This window comes from Parambassis ranga, chromosome 2 (assembly GCF_900634625.1).
Source record: "Parambassis ranga chromosome 2, fParRan2.1, whole genome shotgun sequence".
Lineage (NCBI taxonomy): Eukaryota > Metazoa > Chordata > Actinopteri > Ambassidae > Parambassis > Parambassis ranga.
In genome coordinates this window covers 41,525,621-41,548,006 of record NC_041023.1, presented here as the reverse complement: position 1 = coordinate 41,548,006, position 22,386 = coordinate 41,525,621, and the positions used below count along the sequence as shown (strand labels likewise).

Sequence of the window (22,386 nt, the reverse complement as noted above, 5' to 3'; positions counted from 1 at the left end):
CCAAAGCGTGTGCTTAGCAGCGTGGCTTAGCGCTACCACAGATAGCATCATAATTGGAAACTCACATGTCAAATCCTTCCTGACGCTTTCTGGGTTTAAAGTGTTCTTGAGAAAAACACCACTTCCTGTGATAGGAGCCGAATGTATTACACATAAATGTAAATTGAAAATCCAGAGCTGAGGGCTTCTTTTGTCTGCTCACGAGCCTGCCGATTTAAATCAGCCACAATTTTGAAAGTTAAACTTCAATCCCTCTTTGTGAAAGTTGACGAGTTATAGCCGGCTGTTTGAATGTTATGAAAGTCGCAGGCAGATGGAGGAACAAGATTATTCTTATTATAAGAAGTCAGCTAACCATTGGAGCCACAATGCACTTCAGCTGTAACCCAATGTTGTTGACCAATCATTTTCGTCATAGTTTTCGTTAACAACCTTTTTTTGCTGATAAAAACGAGACGATAACTAAATACAAAATAATGCATGATGCCAAAAACGAAGACGGAGTATTGAAATTTTCATCAATGAATAAAAACGAGACAAAATTATTGATGGAGATGAGATCCAACCAGAGGAAATATTGTTTGTGGAAGGGAGGGACGAATCGGGAGACAGCGGCAAAGAGCCAATCAGAAGTCATGTCTCTGCGTCGTAAGGACGTAACCCCGCGATGCTGGAAGAAGGCGTACTCATGAACAATAACACAAAAATGGGAGACAAACAGACATATGGACACGTTTGATGTCAAGACAAACAAGACGGTTTGCAAACCGTGTGGAGCAACTATCAGCGGTAAAAACACAACAAACCTGAAGCGACATTTGCAGACGAGTCATCTTCACATTCGTTCAAAGATAAACATGACAAAATCTATAAATTAAGACACTGCTGCTGATGGTTTTACAGCATGTGCTACAGCATGTGCTACAGCACAGTTTCTAAGTTGTCACTGAAGTATTTTGCTGTAGTTATGGAGTATTTATGAAGAAGGTCATGCACTGAACAGTGTATCAACAGTGTTGATTGTTGCTTTTGTGGAAGGTAATGGCAATTAAATAAATATTAATTAAATAAAGAGAAATATTTGTTTCAAATAACAAAAGTTAAAGCTGTTTTTATTGCACAATCAAACCTTAATAATTTCATGACAAATATATATCATAGAATGTTAGTTGACTAACATTCTTTGATATTTAGTTGACTAAAACTAGTCTAAAAGTTAAAAAAATATGGATGACTAAAATGTCACTAAAATTAAATGACATTTTAGTCACAAGACTAAAATAAAAACTAAATCAAAAAATTGCTGCCAAAATTAACATTGCCACTAACAATCACGTGTACGCAGAATGAGATCCCCTAAAAAGTGAAAACACACAAATGCTAACAATGCTAAGCTAACTATGCTCACCATGCTAACAAGACATGAGGGGGGCACATAACTTCCTGTTTTTGGTCAGAACACAGAACAAAATGAATGTTTGTTTGCAAGTTTTTTGTTAGCTAATATGTGGCTGTTAGCTAGTAGACATTTGACAAAGCTAATGTTTTAGCTATTGTCTAGTGAAACAACAACCTATTGTGAATATTACAGTGCTATGGAAATGAAATGTCAGCCCTGGACTTGAAGACAAAGCAAACCAATGACTTGATCCTACCTCTGCTGTGACGCACGCTGATCTTTGTGCCAGGTAGAAGTCTCGTTTGACCCCACGGACCAGGTTATATGACTTCACAGAGCCGCTGGGAAACGCCTCTGTGGACAGATAACAGCAACATGAACACATGCTCAGCTGCACAACACACACAGAGATGGCCGGTCATACCTGAGGTCTGCAGCACGGTGCTTTCATGGCCGCTCGGCTCCAGCAGGACTTTTCCAGGAAAGAAAATCTTTCTGGGATTATTTTCAAATATCTAAAATCAGGGGTCTTTAAGAGTGACGTGCAGTCGCTCATTAATCCTAAAAGCCATGAATTAGAGTGATTAGCAGACATTAGCTGCCTTTAATTAGGCTGCTTGCTGTGCTTAATACACTTTCAAACAGCTTTGGAAGGACTTCAGGGCGGGGGAACACAACTGACTTTCAACTTAACAAACTTGGCAAACTTAGTGAGCAGCGCTGCACTTCCTGTATTTATAGCCACGCCTCCTTCAGGCCTGATCAGTGTGAAGTGGCGCCACCTGTGTGAGAGCTCCAAACCTGCCTCTTCTCTTCTGTTTTCTTTTGACTTTTTGCTGCCAACTGAAATTAGAAACATTTTTTTAAAAAAACATCTTTTAGAAAGGTTATTAAGGGAAATTATGAATTTGATGATTTCTTGGTTGATAATAATTGAACACAACCTCAATCAAATAATGCAAGACAACATAATAATAATGATCATAGCTTTAATATTACATATCTAATATTAAAATTCTATTTTTATTCATAAAATAAATATAACTGTAATCTGTGTCTGTGCTGAACATATATATATATATATATCCTCTCTACGGCTGAAAGAGTTACAACCTGAAGTAATTCGGGCCTCTTTGAAAAATCCTCCCGGTGTGTCCTTGAACGGTGAGTCCCGTGGCGCCGGCGGCCATAAAGCTCTCATTTGTCATCTGGATTGTGTCTCTGCTCCCGGACGAAGGAAGAGACAACAGTTTTATTGCCGGGTGTTTAGCTGCTTTTAATAAGAAAAATCCTACAGCACTGTATGGTTCTTTAAAGATGGCGTGACCTCATCCTGGATTTATAAAGATACACGTTCCAATATGGAGGACAAACGTCCCTAAAGTTGAATATATGAGATGTCAAAACAAAATCCATCTCCCAGTATTAACCTGTATGAATCATAACTATGAGCTAAGTGATGTAATGCTGCACAAATGGGCGTGGTTTCACACAAACAGAGCAGATGCCAAAATAAGAGCCCTCAGCTGGATGGCGCCTGGCGGAGCTCCACTCATGTGTGAAAACTTCAACAATGGCGTTCAGATTACCAAACTTTTCTCTCAGCTGGGATTAAGGTGCTGTCAGCGCGCTGTGTCATGGGAGCGTCTGCAGGCGGGAAGATTATGGCAGAAATATTACCTGGAGGCTTACAGCACTATCTTCCTGGTGTATGTTTATAATCACCTGTAGCAGGCTGCCGGGCAACCGCAACCCCCCCCCCCCCTCCTTCTCCTCCCCGGAGCGGGCAGTACGCCCCCTCCCTGCTTCCTCCTCATCAGCAGTGTTTGATGTGCAGGCTTCCTTCTTTGAGCCGCTGTGGGAGATGAAGCTGAAGTTTGTTCCTCTTGTTAACAGGGGCCCCTGCAGCCAGGATCCAACAGGCAGCCCGCTGCTATCTGCTGCCTTCAAATGAGCGCCGGGGAGGGGGGGGCAACTTTGTTAAGGCTCCTGCTCTCTGTTCAGAATTGTTTTAATTCCTCCTTTGAGTTCTCAGACTTCTTCAGTTTTTAATCTTTAAAGAACCATTTCAAGAGAAGCGGTCTGGATCCTGATGCAGCAGGGTTACACAGTAATGATGGTTTTAGGAATGACCTTGATGAAAATAGCAGCCTGTCCTCTGGAGAGAGAGAAAAAAGCAGCTCTACATCAAGACGGAGACGAAATTAAAAGCTATTAGAGTGAGTCTCTTTGTGGAAAAAAGTATTTTATCTGAGAGCACCGCTCTCTTTTACTAAAGGAAAAGCTGCCACAATGCAGAGGATTATAATGAAACGTGCACCCAGTATCACTGCATCGCTTCTCATGGTGGCCAGCTTCACATTACAGCAGAGCTCATTCATAACAAGCTGCTGACATGAAAATGATCAACAAGAACTGAAGAAACAGTTCAGAAAAGAGAAATGTGGAAAAACTATTATCCAGGCCTTTATAAATTGGCCTTTGACTTGTATCAACTAGATCGACTAGGTGAGAGTATTTAGCCACAACAGGCCTTTGTTTTTTTTTGAAGGATGCAGCACCTACATCAATGAAGATTCTCAGTCATCCAAGTGCCGTAAGCTCTTGAATGCAGCACCTAGATTGAAACACACATTAAGTAAACACACATCAATGGTTAGCAGGTGGTTAGCTTAGCATCACAACCAATTCCTTTGACATTTTTGACTTGAGGCCTAAACAAACCTAACAGAAGTCAGAGTAATAACTGGAGGCAATGTGGGTAAAGTGCCTTGCCCAAGGACACACAACAATGACTAGGGCAGAGCTGGGATCAAACCGCCAACCTTCCGATTATTGGACAACCCTGCTCTACCACTGAGCCACTGCTGCCCATAAGCAGTAAGCTGCTAGTCGCTAACAGGAAAGTGCCTTTGTTTCAAATGCAGCACGTTAGCCTGCATGCTATGACTAGTTAATATTAGAGAGCCAGTAAAACACCACAAATGACGACGCCTCCCTCTCTTCTACCAGGACATGTTTATTTACAGCGGCAAATGATAAGGAGTCACAAGTGTTCCACAGGTACGTACAGAGAGACATCAATAGTTCCCACCTCCTGCACAAAGCACACTCAGCGGGGGGACAGTCCAGGGGGACACAGGGAGCGTGGGGACACAGAGGACACATACTGTACACTGAGCTCAAACACACCTGTTACACCCCCCGAGAGACACGGTGGAGGAGACAGAGAAGAAAGGAGGATGACGGAGCGGAGGGGGGAGGAAGGAGTGGGAGGAGAAGGGAGGAAGGAAGGGGGGGGACTCATATTCAAATACAAAAAGAACATGTACAAATCGTAAAGCCTCCAGGCACTGTGCTCCCATATTTACAGTGATCGTAACCGCTCCATGGCAGGACCATCCGTCTGAGATATGCAGGTACAAGAGCTCGCTGTGAGGAAACAAAGCCAGCGCTACGAGGTCTGAGATAAAAACCAGTGGAGTCTGAGAGAGCCGGAGGAGGAGGAGGAGGAGGCAGGGGGTGAGGAGGAGGGGGAGGCAGGGGAGGAGGGGGCTGGCAGACACATGCATGGAGTGCTGCAGCCAAAGGAATTCATCACTGTCAAGAACTACATCATCAGAGCGCTCTCGAACACGCTTGGCATGTGGTCATCATCACTGCTGTGTCATGTGATGTCATCACAGAGCTGGAATGTGATATCATAAATATACTCTACAAAATAAAACAATAAGTTATATCTCCATCCTTTAGACTCTTATTGTGAAAAAATCAAAACGGGAGCAAATACATTCAGCAGACATACATGCAACCTGATTCAAGTGTGTTCACCCGCTAAAGCATGTACGCACACACACACACGCACACACACACACACACACACACACACACACACACGTGATGATGCGTTTACATGCCATTCACACCTGCAGCCCACTTTGACATCAAAATCAGTGTTGTCGACTGCAACCCACAATCCTAATACTACGTTTCCCATAATTCACAGCATCACAATAACATTCGGTGGCAAAAAATAATCATAATCTGAGGTGTCAGGCCACGAGGGAGGGAGTGAGGGAGGGAGTGAGGGAGGGAGGGAGGGAGGGGAAAAGGAAACAAAAAAAAAAAAAAGAAGGCACATTAATGCCATAATTACTGCCTCCATTGAAACGCTGTGAAATAGCCTTCAGCCATGGGGGTTCTTCAGGGAGAGCAAATGACTAGAAAAGCAAGATTACACCATCACTGAACTTTTGACCAAAAAACACAACGTAAGGAGAAGAAGAAAAAACTTTCCATCTGAGGATGTACACAAAAAAAGCCAAGCCTTTTGCATTTGGAAAAAAACACACATCATATTTACATAAAAGCTTTGTAAAATATTCTGTTTTTTTTTATCTATGTACAACACATGACCACGTCAGGAGAGAAACCAAAGAAGAAGAGGCAGATCTGAGACGGAGAAATCGATGGCTGTCATTAAAAACGGTGCCGATTTACCGAGAACACCTTTAACTGGTTTGTTCCCGTGCCTTCAGTGCTGCTTCACCTGCAGAGATCCCTTCAGCACACAAAGCCGGCTGTGAATGGGCTCGCAGTGCAGTTAACCTCTGACAACACTGCACTGTCTGATGAATAAAACATACAGACGCTGCTGCTGGAGGAGGAGGAGGAGGAGGCGACTGAGGAGTGTCAACGATATTCAATAGAAAAGACTGCGCTAACAGTGACATCAGTGTGTTATATTGTTGACTGCGACACATTCTTTTTGTTTGTTTTCCCACAACAATCACAATAAGGTCCAAATCATACTTAACAATTACAACAAACTGCTGATGCTAAGATTAATGCTAGCTTGAAACCCATAGGCCTCTGGTTAGCTAGAGAGCTAGCTTGGTTTTTAAAATGAAATAAAGCCCAATTATTCCAGTGCGGTGACACTTTTTGGTATTTCTGTAACAGTTCCACTGCATTTTCTCTAATTAGCTTAGCTATAATAGCTAAGATGTTTAGCTTTTGGTGCTATGAAACCCAATCCTTCTGGTGCTAAGGCCTCCGCATGAAACACAATGCTACAAACCACATGTCCGTACTCACTCTGACAGAGAAATCCAAAGCATTAGCAACGTGAGCTTAAGCGGCACACCAGCATAAAACATATTATGATTGTATCTTGTTTTTTTTTTTTTAGTGTGTTTGCATGTAGACACAATAAAACTGCATGAAAATCTCAAAAACAAACAGATCATTGAAATTACACACGAAGTGAAAACAAAGGCATAAAGTCATGTACAATCATTGATCAACAGGAGCCTTCCACTGATGCTATGTTTGTCAGAACATGATACATTGATCAGGGCGTCGGGGCCCTTCCTTCCTTCTATTTTCTCTCTATTATTGATATTTACACGTGCCTTTCACTGGGGCGTTGTTATAAACAGATATGGTATTTTACTCCACTACTTTCCAGTGTTGTAGTTACTCTGGGTTTTGGTCTCGTGATCTGAATGTTCTTTTGGTGGCGACCATTTGTAAAACTTTTTTGTTAATTTTACGCTTTGCTGTCGTCGGGCCTCGTGTGGATGCTGTTGTCACTGTGCACTTTGATTTCAATCGTGTCCGGCTTGAGAGATTCTTTCCCGTTTTCTTCCTTCAGCGGTAGCTTCCTGTGATGAAAGGAGGAGAGCAGAGGAGTGAGGCTCGCTGGGTAATTACAAGCACATACAGCACATTAACATCTCATGAAGCACACAGAAAACACAAAGACAAGAATTACTGCCATGAGAGAGAGAGTGGACTTAATGGTTTTCTCCACAAAATGTGCTTTAAAGCCCAGCAGTCATCCACCTTCAGACCTTTTGGTGCATGAATGGGTTGCTTGTACTGGGATTAATAAAGCTGAAATTAATTGAAAAGAAGCGGCAGCAGGGATTAAGTATTACAGCAACTACAGGGCCACACAAAGGGTTACACATATTCACATCCTCGTTGCTGTGGATGGTTGGAGAGCTGATTGGTTTCTCAGATTCAGGTTTCTGTACATGAAACCATGCATGAACAGTCAGAACCAGAACCATCACCGACATTTTTATGAGATTAATTACAACTACCAGATGTAGTTTCTCCATTCACACAATGGAGGAAAACATACGTGCTTGTTTTACAAAGCAGGGGGCCGTCTGATTGGCTGATTGCATCCTCCTGTTCATGTTGAGTGAGGACATCCGAGCTTTATGTTTATGTTAATTTGAGATGAACAATATGGAAAGATGGGCTTTCATCTGCTGTATGAAATAATAACATTTCAACACTAACAACAAATAATGACAAAATGAGGCTTAAAGAGTTTCTTTCAATGTTCCATTTTGAGATTGTCATTTAAAGTAACACATAATTACAGAGGAGCCAGTGAACAGGTGCTGCATTGTTTGTTGCAGCTCGGTTTCAATCAGGAGTGACACTTCAAAATAAGGTGGTCAGGATTAGTTCGGTTACAGTTGAACCCAAATGCAGACAAACTAACTTCAGTAGAAGGAGAACCAGACTTTCAAAATAAAACAGGAAATAACCGCAGAATATCACAGCATGAGGGCGGAGACACAGTTGAAACACATTAAAGGTAATCAGTTGAGAGGGGAGGAGGAGGGTGTGGACCATTGACAGTAAAAACTATGAACAGAGCTTCCGTGACGTCACCCGTTTGTTTCTGAAGAGCCGTTTTGAGGCTCGGTGGGAGGCTCTGGGACGCTCTGACCGCCGCCATGTTGGCAGCGCCACGTCCGTCAAAAACTCCAAATGTGGACAAAGAGGGGGGAGCACGAGCGGAGTTTAGGGGGGGCGGGCGATGGTGGAAGCAGGAAACTATGTCAACCGCCTATCACTCAAGCAGCAACACCCATAATTAGGGGTAATTTTAAGTCTAATATAATTAAAACGAGTGAGTTACAAAACGATTCACCCCCCCCCCCCCCGTACAATTGACACTAGAAGAGAACCTATCATTTGAGACCAGAATGTTTTTTTGTACCAAGCTGTAAACATGTTTATTTCTGCTGTGAAGTTTTAACATGGGAGTCTATAGGAAATGACTCGTTTCTGGAGCCTGCCCCCAGTGGTTGCGGCGTGAACTACAAGTTTTGACACGACACAAAAATTAACAAACCTTTATTAGTCCCACAATGGGGAAATTGCTTAAGGCAGCCCAGCGAAGAGTGCCATACACCAGTGAGTACACTGGAGGCTATGCAGGTAAAGTGCCTTGCCCAAGGACACACAACAGTGACTAAGGAGGAGTTGGGATCGAACCACCAACCTTCCGGTTATTGGACAACCCTGCTATACCACTGAGCCCCTGCTGCCCTACTTCTGCATGGGCTTCAAGTCTAAGCCCCGAAGGCTGCTGCTTGGTAATCAGGTGGGGGAACGAGGGAAAAGGAAGACGAGCTACATCAATGGGAGCAGGGACAGGGACTTAACAAAATAATCCCAACAGAACCAGGGATCATGACACCATGAAAATACAAACAATACTAATATATACAGATAATACACAAGTAAGCAGTAAAATAACCAAGCAGTTACTCAGAGCAGCAGAACACAGGATCATCACAGCCACATTTATTGTCTGCAGCCACTCAAACACTTATTGACGGCTCCGCGGGGACGCAGTCATCACAGGGACCCCATGTGAAACACACAGTCATCTGTCTTATGTTGTTTTATTTCTGAAAATAAAGGACCAACGTTTCAGCGAGGGACGTCTCAGAGCAATTTGTCCCTCAGAAGCAGGCTCTCTGTAAAAATACAAACAATAAACAAAGAGGGTGCAAAATGAGAAACATATTGAATTGTAGCCTTTTTCTTTTACGCTTGATCTTTTGAGGGTTATGCAGATTTAATGCTGCAAATCAATGAGGCGCTGTGGCTCTCTGTGTGTTTGCAGCAGCTGATCCTGCTCGGTGTGCTTTCAGGTCATCTGTCTGTCTGAGGCTGGCCTTACAGCGCTGAGGGCTGCTCATGTCCAGAGTTCACCAGGTTCTCCCTCTGCTCCTGTTAATCATTTAAGAGTCGCCTTCCCACTGCTTTTCACTGCTTTTTCCATCCTGTCTTTGAGTGATAAAGCTGAATAAGTAATATTTTCAACCATCTACTTCACTGGACGTTTTTATCACACAAACAGCCTTAAAATCATCCGAAGCTTACAGAACTCTGAGGGGGTTTTCCAGTGAGATTCCGGTGAGATGATGAATGCTGCACACTAACCCGGCGTGATGCTGTACCTAATAAGCCCCGCTACTGCAGTTGGCCAGAGGGCGGGTTCCTTCTTCTTGGCTGATTGGTGGAAGTTAAAGTTTCTGCACAGAGGAGCCAATTTCATGTCTCATTAGCTTCATGCAAACCCAGATGGGACTTATGTTCAGATGGACACACTTTGCTACTTGCTTCCTCTGACTAAAGAGTAGATGCTAATGCTTCACCCCTTTAGCACCTATATAGCATGAGGACTGCAAGGTAACCCAGGGTAACCTGTAAGCAGCTCAAGACCTCCCCCACATTGACTCATGTTGATGCTGATGAATCCACCATCAGCAGAACACTCAACAAACACAGTGTGCATGTCAAAGCTCCAAGAAGAACCCTGCTGCCTGCCTGCAGCTTGATACAGATCATGTGGACAAACCAGAGGGGCTGCTGGGAAAATATTTAGTGGACAGATGAGACCAGAATAGAATTATTTGGCATACACGAGAAGCCTGACGATGGGGGGAAGGATGGCACTTTATCCCAGTATATGAACCTGTCCCATCTGTTAAACACGGTGGTGGTAGTATCATGGTTTTGGCCTGTTTTGCTGCTTTAGAACCAGGTGGACTTGTCAGCACTGATGGATCAATGAACTCTGAATTATACTGAGCTCACACAGGCGTATGGTAGCCATTAAATGCTAAGCTACATGCAAGATGTCATCTAACATTACATAGAATAATAATTTTTGCAAATAAACAATATAAGAAATTACACAACATAGACTTCCTGTAAAATCGGGAAACTGAGAAAGCTGCCCAGGTCCGCTCTGATTGGTCAGCTGAGTCTGCACAAGGATTCAGGGTTTATTTTACATGGAGCAGGTGAATGTGATAATAAAAAAAAGTAATAAAATGCTCATATTTTTGTCTCTCTGCAGCAATATAAGAACTATTCCTGAGCACTAAATGTTCTCCCGGTTCTGCCTTCCTGACAGGACAGCTGGTCGTGAGGATTTAAGACGCCATAACGCAGAAAGGCGCTTCAGATAGCAAATAACAAAAGACGCAAAGCAGTCTGGAGATTTAGTTTGACGGATGGATGGCTCTTCATCCATCGTGGCTCATCAGACTGGTTTGTTTTTACCTTGCTTGGATTTTACACACACATTCTCATGTCTCGTACACACAATGTACATAAAAGAAACAGCATGCATTTGGAGCTAGCGACATATCAAAGATGTATATGTATACAGGCCAACAAGTGTACAATTAGTTAGGGTGTGTATTTGTAATTTTTCTAGCCTATAAAAGATCAACTGTAACCGTGGATGAATGACGAAATTCAAACATCAAAACTGCCAATCATTCGGTGATGGACGTCAGTGTGCGTTTCTCTGTTTATTCACACTGCACAACTTAAGACTAGAGGCTCAGTGACAGATCTGACTGGGAGGAGGCCAGACTTCCCTGCATACCTGATGAGTTATGGCAGGAAACAGGAAACAGAATGCGAGATTACAGTTAAGGCTGCAGCATCCTGAAGAAAATCTGCATTTCCATTCAAGCGTTTTAATTAAATTTACTTTGTCCTGTGACAATATTAATAAAGACCCACAGTATTTTCCACTGGTGCATCTCTGATCCGCCACTGCACTCATGATAAACCTGCACCACTTATAGAACCCCCCACCCCCCGCTAAGCTTCAGCAAGGTGAGAAAACAGGCGGTGAGCACTGTCCACAACCCAGAATCCTGTCTGAAAAATCTCCAAGTGCACCCTGCAGATTTCTCTCAGCCCACACAACCCAACAAAAAACCTGCTCCACTTATCACCTGCTGAATTTACAGCTCCCTGTTCTCTTCATCACTGAACACACTGTTATCGATGTTGTTATTGATATTTTTTCACAACGTATTACCCCTCTGCACCTTAAGACCTGCACTATTGACACCTTGCAAACCCAGTAGGAGTGTCTGAGCTGCATATTATTTCAAGCGTTATCTCATTAGGTTGACTTCGGCTCAGTGGTATGACTCACTGTGCAGCAGACCGCTGCATTATTCCACTCTTCACTCCACACAAGCTCAAAGCAGGAGCTTCATTTTTGGAGCAATATGGGAGGCAGAGATTGTTCCAAAAGTTTCACTTTATGGCTGTTTATCGGCTTTTTGAGCCCTCTTTTATCATAATGTCCGGTTTACTGGGTGACCCTAGTAATGTCACGTTGATGCAACAAGCTTCTCCGGCATTTTTTTTTTTTTTTTGGTGACGATACCCGCCTTTATCTTGAGATTTTACATGCACATATTCATGCGCCCATGTGAGGGTGCATAATTCTTTCTAAGATAGCTTTGTGGTTATGATTTATGGGCGCCTAAAACATGCCTAGAACTTTACTCACAGGACTCTGACTGGTCCGAACCACTTGGTTCAGCCACAAGCACACAGACTGACGCCTGGCTGGATGGATTTGTGTTTTAACTACTTCCTGTAGATGGAGTGCGGAGCTACGGCACTGTATTTCTGCCTGCCAGCACTGTTTGCATCACTCTGCTGCAGTCTGATACAGCTCTGAGAAGCTGTAGTAGTAACTTGTGCATGATGCTGTTACGGTGTCTGGATGCTGTCTGGGCAGGCAGTCACTCAGCCTTGTGAGCTTAGTGACTCAGCATCAGCCACCCGCCTCCCCCTCCTCCTCTTCCATGCCCCTCCCAGACACACAAAAGCTGGCACCCTGCCAGCTGTTACACAAATATGGCAGCACTCAGGCCAATGACTCAGACTCCTGGCTGGATGAAACAGCAGGGCCTTGTGGGAAACATCAATCGCACGCACACATGCAAAGAAATAAAAGACATACTGTACACCATACAATATATAAACAACACTCACAGGTAGGCGGCCTTGCCTTCCTCTATCTCCTTGCCCTTGCCGCTGGTGGCTGTTTTCTTGCTGCACAGCGTGCGCGTGATGCACATCAGCAGGCCGCAGTGACGCAGGAAGAAGCAGCTGACGTCCACCAGCACGAGCAGCAGCAGCAGCGCTCCCAGTCCGAGGCCCACCACCGCCCCGAGCCCCATCCCGCTGAACAGGGATTCTGCTAAGGCAGTGAAACACACGCACACAGACACACAGACACACAAGGACAAGACACTGTTAGGTTAGATGCAGTCAGAGGTCCGGATTAAAGGTTGCATGCCTGAGGAATCGAAGCCAGAAGTTGGGTACGTGTGCACAAGCAGAACCCCAGAAAACTTTCCAAAGAACGCCAAGGTTGGTGAATTTCCTCCGGAGCCAGCTGGACAGTTTTCAGCTCTGATAATCCACAACGCCTCTCAATCCTCGGCGGAGGATTTCCACTATTAGTCTGAATCCACCAAATTTCCTCCAAAACAAATCAATTTCAGTCCTCTATATGGGATGAAACTTTAAATAAACAAGCTCACCAACGAAATCTTTAGTTGGAATATGAGCGGATTTGTGGCTTATTGTTTGTTTAAGAAATACAAAATATACAAACTTTCTGCAGTATTTGTCCTGAGGCTGTCTGAATGATGCGTCAACATCTCTGTGTGTACCGGCTGCCTCTTGTTTTGTAGCTCACAGACACAAATGAAGAACTTTCGCACACTTTTCTCTCAGAGGGGTCGAAACAAGCAGCCTTCAATTGAAAGTAATGAGAACATGAAGGTGGTGCAGTAAAGAGAAGCTCCCGGCGGGCTCGGCTGAACAGAGCTGTGCCCATAAGTGATCCTGGGGTTGAGCAAACGGAGCATCTACTGTAGGATCAATGCTGACAGCTGGAGGTCAGACCTTGCCAGGAGTAATCAGCGGTGGAGGAGTGAGAATGAACTTTTCTACTTGGGGGTGCTCTCATATTACGGCTTTAGTAGCCTATGAGTTAAGAAGCCAGATCAGATATATAAGGTGTAAGCATGCGGTCTGACACCTCCACAATTAGAAAAAAAAAACCTCCAGTGAGTGAGGAGTGAACGCTGCCAGAACTCTCTTCCCACCATTTCCCTCCTGGCAAAACAGGAAGTCAACGTGAGCTGAGTGCAGCACATGTCCGCAGGCTTCACTCACTTTTTACCTGGAAAAAAAAAACTTTTACCAGATTTTCTTCTTCAGTTCTGCTGAAAGGTGTCATCTCTAATAAGACTTTCTTGTAACAGGAAATTTGGAAGAGTAAAACTTGATAATTGCAAAATTTGCAGGAAAAAAGTTAATCTGTGGATAAAGCTCACAAATTACAATGAAAATATGGACAAATCGAAAAGAAATTGGTAAATTAAAAAAAAATACGTTTGCAGGAGTAACATCAACAAATCAACAAATTTCCATCAGAAAAACATATTTTTAAGAATACAACTTACAAACTAATGCCTAATTAAACCTAATACCTGTGCCTGTTAGGTTAACTGGTCACTCTGAATATATGTGTGAGTGAGGCTGTATCAGTGTGTTCTAATTAAATCTTCACTAAACTGCTGACTCACAACATAAAGGTCCAAACAGAAACACTGCCACAGGCAGACATAACACAGGTGCTCTCTGTATGCATGCATTACGCTGCTCTAATCCTGCACACACACACTGTAAACTGTGTGTGTTACCAGTTCAGCGATACACCCTCCAATTAAAGCCGAGAGCCAAGGCTTCAAACCTGCAGCCGGTGTTTTGTTTCAAATCCAGAGCGCGATGCCAAAGCAACACAAAAATACCCCGACACGGCTGCATGTCACAACCTAAACCACTCTCACGGCGGTGACTTTGTTCCTGACTCAGAGCTGAGGCTGGCAGCCAGTCAAAGAAGCTCTAATTAAAACACTTTTCACAAACCGAGGAGGAAGTGGGATTTAAACTTTGAGGCTGGATCAATACTTTCCCACTGCCATAGGCTACTGTTTTGTATCTCACCTTTTGAAAGTTTATCTGAGTTAATTTGGCTGCTGGAGCCACAGATTTAGAGGCGGTAAACAACAGCTCTGCAGCTCCCTGAAGCATCCACATATTCCAGAATACTAATCCACCCTTTTTAATCATGCAGCTTTCACATCAGTGCTTTTTGTTTTACACAATAATGCTAACAACAAACATAAATGAGCTTTTGATCTGCTGTGCTTTCAAGATAAAAGCGTAATTTAAAAACTGCAGGTTTTACGCCTTAAATGATTTTGGTTTTCATTTTTTATTTTGGGACGTAAGTAATCCATAAACACCCTTGTATTTGATAAAACCAAAGTGTGACACATGTTTTTTGTAGCTCTTTAGTTAAAAGGTGAGTCTTAGCTGCCAGGAAGAGCAGGCTGTACATGATGGCGAAGCTACGGAGGCCCAGAGGTGCAAAATTCAACACATACAACTGCTTTTCTTAGCCATGTTACCAACAGTTGTTGGTGGCAACACGCAGGGCTGGGCAATAAAATTGCAGTTCCATCTGTGAGCTCTTGGGGGAGGGGGGGGGGTGCTGGTGCCCCTAGAGGCTGCAGGTGGAATTGCAGTTACAGTGTAGACTTCAAACTGATCTGATAATAACTCCTGCCTCCCTCTCTTGGTCAGAAATAAGACTGTTTACATGCAGGGTGTAGGTCTGCCTCTCCAGCCCAGCGGGCACTTCATCACTGTGACCTGTGCTGAAGCTCCTCACCTCCTCTGTTGCATCAGTCTGAGTGCAGGTGATCATTCAGTACAGGAGCAGCGTTGCCCTCTATTTTCTCAGAGACCCTCCTACAGAAATGACCTCATTACTTTTCTCTACTCTCACATTATAAATCAACTGAAGGCAGACGCTGAATTTCAAAACATCACCATTTTTTCCCCTGTTTTTTTTTTAAGCAGCTTGACCGGCGGTCGGCCCTTTTATTAGATTCAAAGTTCAGCATTAAATGTTTACTTTTACACAAAAATACCAGCAGTCAACTGTAGAGTCTTATTCTTTCATGCTGAAATTTCTTAATTCATTCATTCTCTGCTCTATTAACCCTTTTACTGATTGCCTGTTGATATATAGACCCATTAGCAGCATCATTCACCAGCCAGAGATCCACCGGAAGCCATTCATACACATCTTTGACAGTACAAACTCATTAGGCATGAGCATTGATTGACTGTCTCCAGATTGGATCTGACTCAATTAATGATGACCGAAGTCATCGATTGTGAAGGTAAACATGATCATTAGAGGGTGAGAGTGAGGATTCTGTCCGCATCTGGGGAAGGCTTAGTGAGATGAGACGTGTGCAGCAAATAAAAATTACTTTAAAGACTACGGCAGTCCTAACAACCAGCTGACGACTTCAAAGAAATTCAGTCGACTTTTCTGTAAACTGTGGCTGTCTGGGGTTATTTAATGGAGCGATTTCACTGTCTGTCTCTGCCTTCGTCTTTGAAGGCCAAGATTAAGGACACTGTGCTACAACTGATCAGGTCATTGAGAGGATCAATACACTGACAGAGAGCTGCAGTTACAAATATGTGGTTTTATCTGCAGATTTGGCTGAGGAGTCCTTTTATAACAACACACGTCTGTCCTAATAAAGGTAATAATCCATTTTGTCCATCCAGTCATGTGCTTTGACTAAAGTAGAGCATCAGCAGAAACATGCAGAGAATTCCCACTGTCCTATCCACAGGGGGCGCTCTCAACACTCTCTAGAATAACCCATTAACTTGTCCTGGTGACATAAATGGTGCATTTAGGTGCAGTTCCTCTAACGTACACATCTAGCTAATCCCCACAGGCCTTCTTGCTTAAAAAAAAACAGGAAGTTAGGAAGGCTGCCCTACCTCTGGAAATGACAAGTCTGCTCTCATTGGTCCTACTTTGGTCCCGCCCACAACACATAATCAAATATGAGCACAGGAAACATTAAATGATCTTAAGAAGGACTTGATCACATGTCAAAATAATATATATACAGTGAGGTCAATAAGTATTTGATCACCCTGTGGTTTTGCAAGTTCTACTACTTAGAAATCATGGAGGGGTCTAGAATTTTCAGCATAGGTGCATTTCCACTGTGAGAGACATCTAAATCTAAAAAGAAAAAACCGGAAATCACATTGTATGATTTTTTTTAACAATTTATTCGTGAATTACTGTGTCAAGATTTCTGGCCCTCAAAGTTTTGTTATTGTGCTTTTAAATAGTCCGGCTACACTCTGTTTATGATTGTAAATTAGTAGCAACTGTTTGAGGTTGTTAGCTGTCATAAAGACTCCTGTGCACCCCACAATCAGCCAAAGTCTTAGTAGCAACATGGACAAAACCTAAGAGCTGCTAAAAGACACAAGAGACAAACTTGTAGACCTTCACAAAGCTGGAAAGGGCTATGGGGCAATTGCCAAACAGCTTGGTGAAAAAAGAACTGTTGGAGTAATTATCAGAAAATTGAAGAGGGGCTACTGATGACTGTCAATGTCCCTTGGACTGGGGCCCCATGGAAGATCTCTCCTCATGGGGTATCAGTGATGCTAAGAATGATGAAGAATCAGCCAAGAACTACATGGGAGAAGCTGGTCAATGCTGTGAAGAGAGCTGGGACCACCGTTTCCAAGGCTACTATCAATTAATTATCAATTAAGTAGAGCATGACTGGGGCCATGTATTGCTAGATTTTGGGGAACAACCTCCTTCCCTCAGTCAGAGCATTAAAGATGGGTCGTGGCTGAGTCTTCCAACATGACAATGACCTAAAGCACACGGCCAGGAAAACCAAGGAGTGGCTCTGTAAGAAACATATCAAGGTTCTGGCATGGCCTAGCCAGTCTCCAGACCTAAATCCTATAGAAAATCTTTGGAGGGAGCTCAAACTGAGTGGTCCCTCCTGCAGTGTGTGCAAACCTGGTGAAAAACTACAGAACCCGTTTGACCTCTGTAATTGTTAACAAAGGCTTCTGTACCAAATATTAAAATGTTTTGACTCAAGTGATGAAATACTTATTTGACACAGTAATTCACAAATATATTGTTAAAAAAATCATACAATGTGATTTCCGGATTATTTTTAGATTCTGTCTCTCACAGTGGACATGCACCTATGCTGAAAATTCTAGACCCCTCCATGAAGTAGGAGAACTTGCAAAATCACAGGGCGATCAAATACTTATTGATACTTACTTAAAATATAAAGTAAATGACCTAACAGAAAGACTTGTTTTTATAATTTTTATTAGACTGCTTTAAAAAATAACGACCTTCATTTTGAAAATTGACGAGGGACTTGATTAATGTAATGCGCCGCCATAAAAGTGTTTGATTGCTGGCTTCACTTATAGAAAAAAAAAAAAGTTTCAATCGAGTCCTCGCAGGAGAGAGAGGACAGAGGCCCGGCTGCATTATTTCCTCAAGTGCTTTGATGAGATTATTACATAAGAAATCGACGGCGCCTCAAAGCTTTTTATGGAAGGAGAGAGAGGATAGAGGAAGAAAAGGACATACAGCAGACATCACAAAGAGACACTGCGTCCTATTCTCAGCTTTAGAGTTGCAGCTGATTCTGTGTTATTTACAGACTTTATCAATTATTAAAATCTGTGTCACATGGCTGATGCTATGCTATCATTCAAACAATGATACAACAACCTATATTGTCTTGGCTAATTTACATAAGTATCCAAGCCACAGCTTAACATGATAAGTTCAAATGAGGTGCATTCAGTACTTCCTGTTTTCGCTTCAAGGTTGTCCAATTCTGATGGACACATTGGAATTCCTATTTCTGTGGCTCAGTGCCAGAGGTGCATTTTGTTAATGTATAAATGCATTCAAAGTGTACAGCTATGTTGGCTTTGCTGGGAGCCTGAGGTTGCTTCCTGCACTGCCTAAGGGCAAAGTTCGCACCTGATGTCACAGTAACGATGCTGACAGGAAATCAATTAAAAGACAAAAAGTCATTTTAAACAATAAAAGCAAAACAAAACAAAACGCTCAGAACACGACGCTGTAATCGGGTGGAGCAGGGAGAGACAGTGCAGTGATTTAGGAGGTAAAAAGAAAAGCTTTGGTTTTTAAGGAAGATAGTAGATTAAAAAGGAACCAAGAGCAGCATTGCAATCAATGGCATTTTTCTTAAAGGATTCTCTGTGAGCAGGAGGGGAAGAAGGTTATGCAGCCTGTTACAAACTAAAATAGGATGGAGGAAAAGGGGAGGAGGAGGGGCGGGGGGAGGCAATTCAATACAGTGTAGATGCATAATACATAAAGAGAGAATTGAAAAGAGAAATTGGGTGGTAGGAGATTGAAGGCACCTTTATGGTCTGAACATATTTTCTGTTTGGAGGAAAAAAGCATTTCTTTCATCTGGTGTTTATATGAGAGGAGACTAGCAGGTCTGTCACATCTGATACTGTGGATTGAGCTAAAATGTGTTTAACCTGTTGGAATTATTAAGACAGATCACTTCATGAAAATGCACCGCACATACAGTAGAGCCCCCTTCTGTCTTTTTCCCACGATGCACTGCTAACAAGAGAGGACAGCCAATCGAAGCGACCGCCTTAAGCTTGCCAGCTCCTGGGCTGTTTAGCCTGTGCCTCTAATGAGTGAGGAAAACACTGTTTTTTTTATTCATCATGTATGAACGTGATGTCTGCAGAGGGGGGCTATGCATGCTTCAAAGCATCGGGTTGCATTTCTGAATTAGCATGTAGCATCCAACTGGACCATTAAGTGTAAAACTCAACAAAGAAGAAGCTCCACAAGTGGCAGGAAACAACATAAGGACAACCATGACCAAGAGCTGAATGAGATGTTACATGACTGCATGTGTGCTGGCCTTCTAAATGAGAGAAGAGGCTGTGCCGAGGCGTTCTGTCTGCAGAATTGCCAAGCAGCACCGCAGGAGGGCTGCGCAAGAAAAACAGAAAGTGTGGTGAGTGAAGAAAAACTACAGCCTTGCAGTATTTGCACTTATATAACATAACATAATTTATAATCCAATTCATTTTTGCAATGTAGGTATGTAGCCCCTTATGACATCATAAGGGGATACACCCATTTGCATTTGAAGCCACATGCACAAATCGACTTGTATTAGAGATATATATATATAGTTCTAAGCTGTACAGTTCTTGAAGAATTAAAGACACTTATGTTGCATTATGGGAAATAAAGCAGCCCTTAAACTACTCACGTTTTTCTTCCTTCTTCAGATACATGAAGAAAAAAAGCAGCTTTCACTGTAACACTAAAAATCTACTTTGACAAAGCACTTTAAAGCCCATTCAACAATAACACAGGGAGAGAGCCACTGCGGGAGAGGCGGAGGCAGCCGGCAATTTCTGCAATGACAGCAGCCTCATTTGTCCAGAAAGAAATGCAGCAACGAGGAATGCTGCTTTCTGCGTCTGGCTTTATCTCCACAGGAACATCTTGCTCTCTTTGCCTTTGTTATCACCAATGCTATCGCTTTTTGCAGCAGCATGAGCAAAACACCATTTAACACAACAAGTTCTTTCAAAAAAACGCATTCAGCAGCAACAAGGAAGTGGATGTCTTTGAGGAGTAATTACCAGCGTTACCTGTGATGTCAGGTTTCTGTGGCATGAAGAACTGGTAGAAGGTGGGCTCCGACAGGCCCTTGACGTTCCGCGCTGTGATTTCCACTTCGTATCTGGTGTTCCACTGCAGCGGCTGCAGCATGGCGAAGTCGTTTACTCCGGGAACCAGCTTGGTCATCCATTGGTCCTCTTTGTCCTGAGGTAAAAGAGTGAGACTTATTCTTCCTTTTTGCAAACAAAGGACTAAAAATGGCAGCTGCACTGTGCTCTCGCCTCCTTGGCACCTTTTATTCCCCAAGTCCAAAAAGCAGTGAACATGGCTGCCCTTCCTGCTGCCAGACACATGGTTACCGGTGTGTGAAGCTACCTTTGGCATCGCTCTTGGCCTTCAAAAGCCTCGCTGACCCTCCTCTCAGCACTGTGTTTTCATTTGCAGTATTATTTTACCCAGAAATGCCTGCTTGGGAGATATGAGATTTAGACCTGCTCAAATCCACTTAGTCCTGCAGAGAGTTTTTGTTTAAGCGCCATCTATTCTGCTTGTCCTTATCTTGCGAGTTTAAGCTGCTTTTACATACACACACACACACGCAAATCAACTACTTAGAAGGATGAGTGAATTCAGAGAGCTGGTGTGCACTCTCCTTTAAAACAAGTAAAAAAAAAAACACATTCATCCAGCCGCCAACGCACCAGCGACATCAAACTATGAGTCATGCACAATCCACTGGGAGGAAAAGTATTCTCAGTGTCACACGCTGGGTGACATCTGTGTCCGACACAAAGGAAAATATCACGTTATGTAAGAAAAAACTGCAGGATGTCCTCATTTTTCGAAAAACAGCCACAAAACTATTTGGACCTTATTAAAGAGGAATATCGAAGTTGAGCAGCTAATTATGAGCACCCTTCCTCTTCCTGTTATGAACAAAAATGCCATATTTGGTCGATAATACATCCACCAGTTACTAATGCTAAGGGAGCATTTTTGTTTTTAATCGCAGCTGGATTTGCCAACTACATAAGGTTTGGCATTAAAAAGTTAAGATGGTAGGTAAGGTCGCCATTTTCGGTGTCCATCTTCCGTCTGTGCCCCTATGCCCACTGAAATATCATGTTATGTTTTCCTGGTGAGGACAGACTGCTATGCCAGCATGCCAAAACAGGCTGCAGTTCAGAAACTACTCACAGTCTTGTACTTGACTATGTACTCCACGATGGGCATCCCTCCATCGTCCTGCTTAATCAGGCCCAGCCTGTAGGCCTTGCCCATCCCTCTCTGCCCGTGCACCGCTGGCGGACTGGGCTCTCCTGCGGGGAGACATGAGGCGTCAGCAGAGAGATGCAAAACAAGCTTTCTTTGTGTGTGTGTGTGTGTGTGTGTGTTTTATGTGCATGCTCCCAGAGAGGGAAGCAGGTGGCGATGTGAGATATGAGATACAGCTGCAGTACAAGGAGAGAGAGGGCTTTAAGCTGAATTAAATTCATATTACAAGGTAACTCCCACTGCCCGGGTGTAATTAATGTCGACTGGAGCTTTTTATTATTCACTGTATCTCTAATTGGGTCTTCTTTCTAACATTAATTTTTGCAGAATATTAAAGGCAGCCTTGCTTGGATTTACTGTGAGAATAAATAAAGCCTGTGCGGTACATAACTGTGATGGAGCAGGTTTACATCGTGAGACAGGATCTGTTCTAAGCCCTGATAATCTGCAAATAGAAGGAGGCTTGTAACTATAACTGCGATATAAACACAGCCTACTTATGACGTCTTCTTTCCTCTGTACTTACGTATGGGTAAAGTCTGGAAGGTCTCCATGCGGCTGAACTCTCCCTGCCCCTTTCCGTTGACAGCCGCCACCCGAACCTCGTACGTCGTGTTGGGCTCCAAACCCATCAGCACCACGGTAGCTGCAGAGAGAGTAAGTATCATGACTCACATTGTCTCCTGAAGACAACAATCTGTTGAAATAACTTAGCACTAAGCAAAAGTTGTTTTTGTCACAAATTAACTACTTAAATAGCAATAGGTGCTCCTGTAGCTCTTTCAGTCCTGGAAGTGAAAACAAATTCTGCAATTTGCAGCCGCCTATAAGCGGACATTTCAATTTGGGTGAAAGCGTTGAAATGAAACGAGTCCAAACGTCTCATTATACCGTGTAAGGACTTTCTGAAGCAGCGTCTGTGATTATAAGATGCCACTTAGTGGTTTGTAATCAGTCCGGCTCAGTTTTA

General features: G+C 43.2%; 1 protein-coding gene across 2 annotated transcripts in view; it reads right to left on the bottom strand.

The window, feature by feature from the left end:
- Positions 1-4,623: 4,623 nt before the first annotated feature.
- The window catches only part of LOC114432328 (neural cell adhesion molecule 2-like), a 182,688-nt gene continuing 164,925 nt past the window's right edge, over positions 4,624-22,386 (bottom strand). For both annotated transcript variants that reach the window (XM_028400269.1, XM_028400270.1), the window contains 5 exons: positions 21,943-22,062; positions 21,339-21,460; positions 20,171-20,345; positions 12,539-12,746; positions 4,624-7,065 (listed from right to left, as the gene is read on the bottom strand). In XM_028400269.1, coding sequence (XP_028256070.1) covers positions 6,951-7,065; positions 12,539-12,746; positions 20,171-20,345; positions 21,339-21,460; positions 21,943-22,062 — 740 coding nt within the window. In that variant the 3' untranslated portion in view covers positions 4,624-6,950. The remainder of the gene's footprint in view (positions 7,066-12,538; positions 12,747-20,170; positions 20,346-21,338; positions 21,461-21,942; positions 22,063-22,386) is intronic.